Source organism: Silene latifolia, chromosome 9, assembly GCF_048544455.1.
Source record: "Silene latifolia isolate original U9 population chromosome 9, ASM4854445v1, whole genome shotgun sequence".
NCBI lineage: Eukaryota > Viridiplantae > Streptophyta > Magnoliopsida > Caryophyllales > Caryophyllaceae > Silene > Silene latifolia.
This window is the reverse complement of record NC_133534.1, coordinates 187,941,280-187,953,438: the sequence shown is the minus strand read 5'-3', so window position 1 is coordinate 187,953,438 and position 12,159 is coordinate 187,941,280. Positions and strand designations below refer to the sequence as shown.

Genomic DNA, 12,159 nt, shown 5'->3' with positions numbered 1-12,159 from the left:
ATTCCTATATAAAAAATAATTTTTATATAAAATTATTAACATTATCCTAATAAGTTAAATCTAGCTTTTTCCTCTTAATAATTTATAAGAGATATTGGAGAGTCCAACTTTTTTAGAATTCCTATATAAAAAATAATTTTTATATAAAATTATTAACATTATCCTAATAAGTGTAGATCTAATAATTTATGAGAAAATAATCCTACTAGAAGTAGATCAATTATTTATCAGAAAAATAATAATAATAGAAGTGGATCTAATAATTTATTTATTATTCTTTACTAAAATAATAATAGGAAAATAACTTTATAAAGAATATTTATTTTAGAAATATTTATAACGCAAAAAAAGTTATAATAAACGTATAAAAATATTAAAACTGCATATTTTATAAACATACAATTACTAATTGTGAGAAAAAAAAAACAAAAGAGATCCTAATTTTTTACAAATATAAAATATTCTCCAAAACCTAAGTTGTTTGACTTTAACTACTTAGGGGGTGTTTGGTTCAAGCATTATAGGTATAAGGTATGGGTTTGGAATGAGCTAAACCCATACCTTGTGTTTGGTTAACTATTTTTGTAATTTGATACCCATACCTCAAACCCATGAGGTATGGGTTTCTCATACCCAAGGGGTGAGGTGGGTATGAGAATGATACCTTGGGTATCATATCAAAGAAGTGTTCGGGAAAAAATTAGCATTAAAAAAAATTATTTTTTCCCCACAAAACTAAATATATCCATATAATTATTTTTTTCTTGAATTCTTTTTTTTTTCCGTGAAAAATACAAACGATGATTTTTCTTGAACATTTTTAATAATATTTACGAATAGAAGTATTAAGATATCAAAAAAAATTAAAATATATATAAAAAAATATATTCAAGTTTTTAACTGATTAATATATGAAAAATTATTGGAGAAAATTATTAGATAAGTAAATGGTACAATGAATAATAATAGACATACAAAAAAAAAAGTTCATTCCTCATTCCGGAGTTTAACCAAACACAAGGTATCAGGAATGGAGTTCCAAACCTATACCACCCTGGTTTGATTCCTGATTCCATACCGATACCTTTATGCGAACCAAACGCCCCCTTAGTGAAACCCGTGTAGTAATAAAATAATTTCATTTTAAAACTTTTTTGAATATTTAAAAGATTTACAAAATATTCGAGTTGTTAATTATAACCAAACCCCTAATTATCTTCCAAAAACCTTAAGAAAAAGCTGATTTTTATTTTAAAAAAATACTCCAGAAAAAGTAACATGTCATATTAGGAAGTAAGGAATGACATTTACTTAGCATTTGGATTTGACAATGGCGGCGGGAGGAGAAATTTTTTTATAATGACAATATTATAATTAAACAACTTCAACGGTGGCATGAAATAGTTTTAATTCTGAATATGATTAGTTACCAATAATATTCACATAAGATTAAAAAAAATTGAGCTATCATTTAAAAATATTAAATAAGTCTCATATCGATTTTGTCAAGCCAAAAGTTTAAATACAAATGAACAAAGTCAAGAATTACAATTTTATACGGGACTAATAATCCAAGAACCAGTTAACTATGATTTTATGAATGAATCAGTGTACGATAAATATATAGAAAAATTGTGCAAACTATATATAATCTATTATATCACCGAATATTTTCTTTAAACTAGTTTTAAATTCATATCAAATCCATAATAGACGTTAAAAATGTATTGAACTGCCAAATATACAAAATTATTCGGTTACATCAATTTTTACATTCTTAATTCCAATTCATCTATGTGTTTTTATTCACTTAATTATTTACCGCGGTTTGCGTATGGCTGATTATTACTATGTCATGCACTGATTGTATATTTAAAAGTGCAATAATTTTTGCAGTAGCTTTTCATAATTTTTTTTTTTTTTTTGGAAAATTTCCATTTTGGTGCCCCGAGGTTTGGCTTAATTCCACTTTAATGCCCTAAGGTTTGCATAATTCCACTTTGGTGTCCTGAGGTTTCGACTACTTCCCACTTTGGTAACTCGGTTTTGAAAAAAATATTCCTTTTTTGTGTTAATGGCTAACTATGAGGTATCGCATATGTGTTTAGTTGAATATAAGGTACTGCTTAGTGTAATAAATTAGGTTAAAATATAAATTAGGTTAAAATAAAGACAACTAATTGCATATATATTGGTTATGAAGTGAAACGATTGTACATATATAATATAATTTGAAGCCATTTTCTTAAAATTGAAACTCTTTTTTGAAAATTTGTTCATTTTGTTATTATAAATAAAGAGTAGAATAATAATGTAAGATAATGATACTTGATTTTGTTGATAGACAAAATTTCAAATAAACAAAAATGAGTTATAATTTTAATAAAATTAATCTAAAACTAATCAAGTTTAACAGTTGTATCCTAATTCCTAATATCCTACTCCCTCCAATCCACACAAAACTCTTCATTTGCTTTTTGGAGGTCAGACTTTGAAAAGTTGATCATTAATTCACTCAAAAATATATCTCACATCTACAAAATTAGATGTCGTATTATATATTTCGCATGAAGTTCATAGGGAACAACCAGTCTTAATGGTAAATAGTCAAAAACAAATTTATTATTTAGAGATCTAACAAAATCCTTCAACCAGTTTACATATATAATTGAGATACATGTTATTTTGCGTACCACCATTCAACATTTACACTATCGTATGCTTACAAAATGGAATATATTGGTAGATGTTGTAAGTTAATCTAATTTGTGAATCTTATAAAAGTCAGTCTCAGTTATCATGTGTTCATTTTAAGGAATTAAACCACATTTTTGGAAAGGACGTTTTAAATTGACTAAAATCGGTGGTGCGTACAACAATAAAAATAGGTAACTACATAATATAATTAACGTAAACCAAAAAGAGTAGATTTTATGTTAAATGGACCGATGATCCATCAATAATCAACTAAATCAACCCAATAATTTTGTGTGTTCCTATTTTCAACATAGTTAGGCCCTTTTTTTTTTTTATCAACTTAATAGAATTCTACTACCAAACCATGACAACGTAAATTAAACCAACGTTTGCAATCTATTGTTCAACATATTCTTAGAACATTCAACATGCATATTGTAAAAGATGATTCTAATGGAAGCCTCATGCATTCTATGTAATAGAATCACATATATTTTTGTACTGTTGTTTAGAGACTACTAATTTTATTGGAATTCAGTATGAATTTGATTTTATGATAAGTATATAGACCAAAACACTCTTAATTGTAGATAGTCAAAGTAAACTTATGCTATAAGAGATCTAACATTTTCTCTAAACACACTAAATATAGATAATTATGATACATGTTGCTTTATGTAACACCATTTAGTTTTACGTAATTGTTATAGGTTAAAATAATTTGTAAAACTCATAAAGGCCTGTCTTAATTATTAAGAGCGGTTTACTTGGTAAGCTGCACTATGTTTATGGAGATAACATTTTGTATTTAATTAAAAACCAGTGATGCCTATAACAATAATGACAAAACTAACTACATACTCTTACAATGTTACTTGATGTTTTACAACTGAAATGATAACTACTAAATGACAAAACTTCTATGATAAAAGCACTAATAGTTCATTGATGATCAACTATACCAATTACGAACTTTTATTTATCAATGATTTAAACATAATTGAACTTTTTTTTATCAACTATAGAATATATTTATGCAGATGATCCTAATGGGAGCCCTGTGCATCGCACGAGCTTTTCAACTAGTTTTGTATAAAAACAAAAAGTCTTTCTTGTAACAGACATATCGATTATAAGCTTGCGACGGGTTAAGTAATATCCATGTGGTTAAATAAAACAAAACAGATTGCTACTCCCTAGGCATTCTACTTTTGTCTTATCCACCCCACATGGGTACTACTTGACCCGTCATAAGCTTGCGACGGATATGCCGGTCACAAATAAGAATTTGTGTAAAAAAAAACATGACAAAGGCTCTCCTTAGATATGTAGGCAACTAGGCATAACGTGAGATTAACAATAAAATAAACTTGGTGGTCTTTTTGGAGCGAATAAATAATAAATAATCCTTTTGCTCAGAAATCAACATTAACACCCATTACCTAAACGGCTAAACCCAATACACTTTTCTTCATGCCACAAGTTATTTGTTTCATCTGGGTTCATAACAATACAAGAGAACTGAGCAGCAAATTCCTTTGATATACAATGGAGCAAGCAGAGATAGAAGAACTATGTCATTCCGGTACGTCAAGTAATATCTCGCCGCAAGAAGTTGCTCTGTCATACCTGTACATGCCACCATTTGTACAGCATAGAGACGAGAATCTAAGACGACATGAAGATAAAGAAGATGATATACAAGAGACTATCTCAAAGAACCGAATTCCATTGGAGTTCGAATTGTTTGATGAAGAAGATTCAAGCCATGAAACCAACACCGAACTCAATCTTATCGATTGCTTTAAAATGGGTTCATCCGATCAAAGTTCATCAGAAACTCCTCAAGCACCAGAAAGTGAGTCCAGGGTTTTCTCATGCAACTACTGTCACAGAAAATTCTACAGTTCACAGGCCTTAGGTGGGCATCAGAATGCTCACAAGCGAGAAAGGACAATAGCAAAGCAAAACCAGAGGATTGGAGCTACCATAGCAGCCACCGCAGCCGCCTTTGGCCACCCTTACTTGCACCATCACCATCACCATCACCATCACCAACAACAAATACACCACCACCAACACAATTTCTCTCCTAACAGATCACTCGGAATTCAGGTACACTCAATGAATCATAATAAACCTAGTACTTACATGAAAATGTCTCCTGATTTCAGAAATGTGTACGGACATGGGTGGTTGAGGTTGCCTATTGAGCAACAAGCAGCTGTTGGGAAGCTTGTAGCAGAGACAGCCCTAAGAGGTGAAGCTGGTGGCTGGTGGCTTGGTAACACTTCAGGGAAAGCTAATCAGGAAGACCCCATAAAGCTTGATCTATCCCTAAAGCTCTGAGTACATTTTCATAGGAACTTTTTTTTCTCCTTTTCGAAATAGGGGGTTGCTACTTATGCTTGGAATTTAGATTCTCCTTTCCCTTTCTGGGATAGTTTCATGTAAAATTTTTTGATGACCAAATCAGCTGAAAAGATTATTGCTTGTCAAAAAGTTCTTTAGTTGACATTCATAGTAAGTACTAACTGTTCTCCTATCCCAAAATTAGAATTCTATAAAATTCTTTCCAGCAGGTAACAAACATTCAGCTTGGTTCATGGATAAGACCACTCCCCATTTTTCTTACGTAGAAAATATGTGTAAATCTCGAACAACAATATGAGGGAGGAATTTCTTATTCTAATTTCTAAGAAGCATTCAGCAATTTTATGATCAATTAGCTAGGTACATCTCTCTAAACAGTCAACGGACAAACACCCTTGTGTCAGCTAAGGCAAGGGATCCTATATGCATGACCTTCACATCATAATTTAAACACATATATGTTGTTTCTAGATGACTAAAGTGTTGCGTTAACCATTATTACTACACACTACACAGCATAAGAAGCCTACTAATATAAGAGAGAACGATAATTGACCAAGTTTATTGAAAATAAATATAGTGATTTCTGCACTCCTGAATGACTAAATTTTTCGTAATCTATCAGTCTTCCGAGAACATGAAGCTTCAAAGAATTAACTATGATAGAACCTCATACACATCTGATAGCTTGCCGCAAATTCATAGCTAAAGTGAAAAGGGACAAAACCAAAGATAAGAGAACAGTACAAATATGAGAATATATTATCTTGACTTAAAAAAAAAAAAAAAAAAAAAGGAAATGAATGACATATAAGCATGTGATGTGCCACAAACACTAAGCAAAGTGGGCCAATGAATTACAGAAAATCTAATAGAAAACCAAGAGAGATGGGGCGGAATAAACAACACCATATATGTTTGTACTAAGCTTCTAGATGATTGATTTATAATATTGCAATTATAGACAGCATGACGAGGAAAGTAAGGAACACTTGACCAAACAAGTACTGATTTTGGCATGTTGTAGTTAAGGTCTTTGTAAAATATCTCTACTTGTTCAAGTGATCAAAGGTAGGGGAAATAGGCATTGTCATACGGTTCACGTGGATAGTCGGTCACTGTATCATACAAAACATATTGCATGGTCCTCAATCAAGTTCTTCCTACATAAATCATTCTAAAAGGAACTATGGAACTTTAAGTGATAGTTATGAGTTCAAACAATGCAGATTGGTCAGTCTTTATTACTGTACTACTATGACTCCTCACTTTTGGGTTGTACTCGAGTCTCACTCAAGGATACATTTATGGAACGACCACTGTCACGCTGACATTTTCCCCAGAAAAGCAAAAAAAAAGTTATGTATAAGAAGCCTTAGTATATCATTTACTAATTTCAAGCCTTACTTTATCAAGCATCTTTTTATTTCATTTTTACAAGTCTAAACATTACAATTTTAAGACTTCATTTTTGTTCTAAAGAAATTCCATATCCATATCTTCATTCTAGGATAGGATTCTTCAAACACGGTCCGCATTCAAGTAAAATAATGGCATCAACACCATTATACCAGGTAAAAATGGACTCCCAACCTCGACATATCTTAGCTAATATAGTAAATCCTTTGGTCTTGAAAACCATCTCTGCTTGAAAAGTTGAACACGGGTACTAATACCTAGTAGTATATATCCTAGTTTGGATGGAATAATGTACGGAAGGAAAGGCTACTTAAGTAAGCTTGTCTCACGTTTGAGCAGCTCTAATTGCTGCACTGGTTGAATCCTAGTGCCTTATCTATAAGTGACTTGACAAGAAACATGATGAAAAGAACAAGAAAAAAAATCCCAAACAAAGATCCTATTTTCAGTCTTAAAGACTAATTACGGGAAGAATGCTAGTAAACAAGTGGACTTCATCCCTTTCAATAAAAAAGAGGGATAGAAACTGAGCAATCCCGACAAATGGAGAAGTATGGAAACTCGTTCATTAAGTAGACTCATTCAAACAAACAGAAGAAAAAGGTTATCGAATGCTAGTAAACAAGTGGATTTCATCATAATTTGGATATCATGCACAGTAATGATGTTCAAGAACACAATAACGATGCTTAAAAAACTTTCATTTTCCCCTTTAAATTTAAGGGGTGTTAGTGTCATTACCATAAAAATAATCTGCTGGGGAAGCTATGCCTGGCTGTCTAATCTTCACATTTCGACAAACGATTTGAGTGTGTTCAACCATCGAAAGAGTTCACTTCTATCCTTGTTGACCATATAATGATGTAAGAAACAAGAAAGTTCTTCATTTACTCCTCTAGCTTTTAAGTAATCATGCAGTGCCTTCCGAAGCTTGGGATCCACTTTGCTGAAAATATGGCAAGAAAATAAAGTTCGTGGATGCCAAAGCCAGTAAACAATAAACAGAAAGTGATGCAGCCTTTAATGATATCTAGAATTCAGATGTTTCATGCAAAAGATTTTGTAAATCAAATTGCAGTTGTTCACATGATACACAACACATGCTCATGACTCATCCATATCAAATGTTTGGAACTCTAGGAAATAGCAAAGGCCCCTGCACAAGTTAACCTCGGTCATTAGCAGCAAGGTTGACCAGTCTACCAAAACAACCAATGCACAAGTCAACTCAAAAAACGCATTTGCTTACTAACTCAAAAAACGCATTTGATAACAAAGAAGCAAAAGCTACAAAAAACTGATATTGGCCATTCGGCCATGCTTGGCAATTGCCAGTGACATTTTTTAGATAATAAATAATGCAAGCAAAAAATTTACTGGCTTGTAGTAACAAGTTTGACTATTTTATTAAAAGAATTATGAAAAACGTGTTTGCTAAATCAATAAACGCCATGATTATCATGTTTTATGGTAATAGAGTGGATTCACATCAATCAACTTTCGGAATCTACTACACAGCAAACACTTGCATTTAGAAAGTTGATTGGTCAATCACTTTCTAGCCCTACAAATCTACTGTACTAATTTATGGCCAATATGCTATTTACCAAACAGGGCTATTTGACATAAATTTACCATAATGCCAAAAGAAAAAAACTAATATATGATTAAGCATTACCGTAGATTAGGTCCCATGTGAGCTTTTGGCGATAGTAATTTGCTACGTAATGTATATACTTTCAGGATCTCCAAACCATCAGGCCATGCAGAGCATACAAATCCCAGTCCATCAGATCCCTCGCCCTTATATATGTCAACTAACAAGCTGATGTGAAGCTGAATATTTTCACCATCATTATCGTCACCAGCTTTGGGATGAGAAACACAGCCATCAAACATTGTAGCCTCAATTTTAATATCTTCATTCTCTCCAAATTTACGCTTAAGCCTTATGAATTCTTGACCTGGACGTTCTTCAATCGAAAAGGACTCGTAACTTGGAGTTGCCTGCACATTCAAAATTAGCAAGTAGACACGAACCAACTAGAAGCTAACTAGCTAAGAATCAGCTTGAATGTAAACAGCAAAAAACCTTGAGTTTAACTGCTGGTGTCAATATACCAGTACTCCAAGCATTAACTCGTAAGTCTTAGAGAGAACACTAGTCCACAATAAATTGCCCCTTATATAATTTCAAGAACCCTTTTAATGCCACTGCCCCCATTATCCATTTCAGTTAGTAAACCATATTCCCATTGGTAATGACCATTTTAAACTTGGCAATGATCTACATTAGTTAGTAATCTCCTTTTATGTCATTAAAGATCATTTGATTATTGCAAGTGACTCGTTTCGCTTTACAAGTGATGTGGTTTGATGATAGTTATTGTAAGAACGCCTTACAAAAGACTTGGTCTAAAAAAAATTGGGTTGCACAACTATGTCAATCTACAACCTTTTTACCCTTTTCCTCAACTAATCCTTCTAGTTAATGACCAGTTGTATAAAAAGTCAACACAAACCACTTACCTTGTCCCTTGGGAAAAAAAATGACTTCCTAACCAGTTAGGAACTTTTTCCGAGGAAAAACACACATTATATACACCAAACTGAAGCAGTCTAATGAGGACAAAGACCCAAAGATACATAGGTGTTAGGTCTAAACATGACTGCAAGTGCTTCACTGTAAGAATTCCATGTATGATAGACACACAGACAGACAGTTCATTTCCAATGGGCTTTTCTTCCACAGATTCACAATGAATGATAGATTTTCTATTGCCTTGGGAGTTGGGAGTATCTTGAAATAAAGCAAATGACTCACTGAATTACTTGACCACTGAAGTACAGTGTAGTAATTAGTCAAACCATTTTTTAACACATCTTTGAACACATGAGACAAGTTCAGACCTCTCTCCTTTAGAATTCGACACAACTCCATACACTTGCAATCAAAAACACATGAAAATATAAAACCTCTAAGCAAATCCGATTTATTCGAAGGAATCATACTCGAACAAGCTATAGATGTATTTCTTCAACAAACACAGCACAATAAAAAAAATGGTAGTTAGATTGTCAAATAAACGCCTAGTACTCAACTACAAAGCATTGTCACAAGAAGAAGAAAGTTTAAGCCCATCAAATGCTTCATACAACCATGTAACCAAACTCAAGACACAAAAATCACCCATTTAAAAAACCTACCATTTCAATGATTCAATTCTCTCTACTGGTAGAACCCAGGACTGTGAATTCATGATTATAAATTCCCATTAGCTAGAGAATACACCGTTGAATACTCTACAATAACCACAATTCCATATATATATATAAAATGAAAATATGAGATAGTCCCACGGTATACAATGACCAATGAACTCATAAGGCTTGCTTGGCATGAGGATTACAAGAACTATAGCTTAAACAAGAAAAATTGTGAGGCGTGGTGGTAGCGGAGAGAAGAAAATGAGGAATAGATGGTAATTACAAGCCCGTAAAGGAAATTTTAAAAGTGTTTTGTGTTTGTATGAGATAGAATGTGGGTGCTTATAATTACGACAATGCAAACATAAAGTCTGAAGAAGCAATATAAGCCACCTCATCCGGTCAACTATAGAAAAAGTCAAGCGGGAGTAGAAAAAGTCAAAGTATGTGCCACTCGGTTCCTTGTCTACGAACAAAAAAATAAGAAATTACATCAAAGTTACTAGCTAACTAATAGAATCTCCCCACACTACCAAAATAATTTGCAGAAAAGGATTTATAGGACAACAAATGTGTTAGTGCCTTGCAGTCCAGCTTCACAACATTATTCTTCACACGCTGCTGAATAGCCATCAGCAACCAAAATTCCATCGCCTTCACTTCGAATATGTCCATATCCCACCGAAAGAAAACTTGTTTACATGCAGACCTGGCAACTGTTCCTTCTACATCTCTAATAACAATTACCAACCCTCATCCTAATGAACAGAAGCATGCTCCATCAGAGTTTACTTTACAAAAAGACAAGAAAGGAGACATCAACTGATCAGAGGCATTGCTCAAGACTACTGGCAGACTTTAATTAGCGTCATGGTAATAACGCACATAGCTAAGACACTCCGCTATTATGTTTTATGGGTACCCTGCATCCAACCCATGCTTGGACTTCTTTCTATTATTCCATACAGCCCAAACTAATGCGCAGAGGCTCTCTCATTCTTCTGAGCTCGGTTGCACAAAACGAAATTTAACCAGACTCGAATAGTATTAATCATGTACCACTCCCCCAAAGGATCAATACTCGTAACATTTTCAAACCTACTATACTTAGGGACACTTAATAGTGACTCACAATCCCAGGATATTACCCTTATCTAAGAGTAATAGTTCCCCATTTACCATTTCCAACCTCTTTTTTCCGTCTTCCCCTTTGTTTTCAGCTCTATTTCGCCGGTTATAGTTACACTATCCCAAACAATCCCTCAAAATCAAGATGACCCGTGTAAATAATACTAGTTGTTCACCTCTTTCTCACCTTCCACTACCACCGATTACCAATTATTACACCCTCCTAAGCAACCCCGAAAACTCAAAATCGCCCGTGTAAGTAATGAAACGACTTCAACGTTGAAAATTCAAATTACCATGAATGTGTCATGTAAACCACTACAGAACTATACACGGAAATTGGCCCTCACAACAAATTAAATACAAAAATTTCAAAAATCAAAATAATCAGCTTAATACAATACATAATTATAATAGCAAACACACATTTTCACAGCTCCATTTTTCAACAATCAACGCCGGAGAATAAAGTAGAATAATAATATGTACCTCATTAGGAGGACCATAATCATACTGATAATCAATCTCAGTGCGAAGAATTCTAATAATGTTGGAATCAAACGGTGATCGAGCTTTTGCATCAGTGACGTAAGACGCCGGAGATTCCACCGTAAAACGGCGATTGCCAGCAGGAATTTGCCGGAGAATGTAGCTGAGATTGCCGGAGAGAGAATATAGACAACGGTTGAGTTTTAGGGTTTGTTGAATTAGAGAAGCCATTTATGGGTTTTTAATTATTTTTTCCGGATGGAGAAAATGTGTGTGTGTTTTATTTGAGAGGTTGAAGAAGGGTTTTAGGATTCAAGTAGTCTCCCGTGTGACGGACGCTATTCGTCACAAGATGAAGAAGGGGCGATTTGATATCATTTAGTGTAATATGGATACTAGTGGGGTTGGTGGTGGCTATTATTATATATATCTATACAATAGAATCAAGATCCGGTGAAAACGATCATTCGGTGAGAACGATGAGAACTATTATAGACCAAACAGACTATTAACACACGACATTACCAACAACAACAACAACAACAACAACAGAGCCTTAATCCCAAAATGATTTGGGGTCGGCTGACATGAATCATCTTTTCGAAGCGTCTATGGGTGAACGCACGCCTCAAAATGCGAATAAAAAAAGGGAAAATGAAAAACAAAAAGAAAGAACGAAAATGTAATGGAAAGTCAAGGTGAACTTAGGGGTTTTAAAATCGAATTCCGTCTCTCTTTTATAAAAAACTTAAAATTTAAATCGAGAGAAAAGATGAAAACGATTTTTAAAACCCGAAATATAGAGTTAAGGATCCGGAATGAACCCGGTAAAATCTATAAGAAAGT

The 12,159-nt window shown here is 33.4% G+C and overlaps 2 protein-coding genes across 2 annotated transcripts; one reads left to right on the top strand and one right to left on the bottom strand.

Moving 5' to 3' along the window:
• Positions 1–4,144: 4,144 nt before the first annotated feature.
• Positions 4,145–5,214, top strand: LOC141600309 (zinc finger protein 3-like). The gene has a single exon (XM_074420516.1). It carries the CDS (start codon positions 4,246–4,248, stop codon positions 5,044–5,046), a length of 801 nt encoding a protein of 266 aa, XP_074276617.1. The 5' UTR covers positions 4,145–4,245; the 3' UTR covers positions 5,047–5,214.
• Positions 5,215–7,104: 1,890 nt separating this feature from the next.
• LOC141600310 (uncharacterized protein At2g39795, mitochondrial-like) lies at positions 7,105–11,703 on the bottom strand. Its single transcript, XM_074420517.1, has 3 exons — positions 11,314–11,703; positions 8,168–8,496; positions 7,105–7,435 (listed from the first exon to the last, which is right to left on the bottom strand). Exons 1-3 carry the CDS (start codon positions 11,542–11,544, stop codon positions 7,276–7,278), a joined length of 720 nt encoding a protein of 239 aa, XP_074276618.1. The 5' UTR covers positions 11,545–11,703; the 3' UTR covers positions 7,105–7,275.
• Positions 11,704–12,159: the final 456 nt, after the last annotated feature.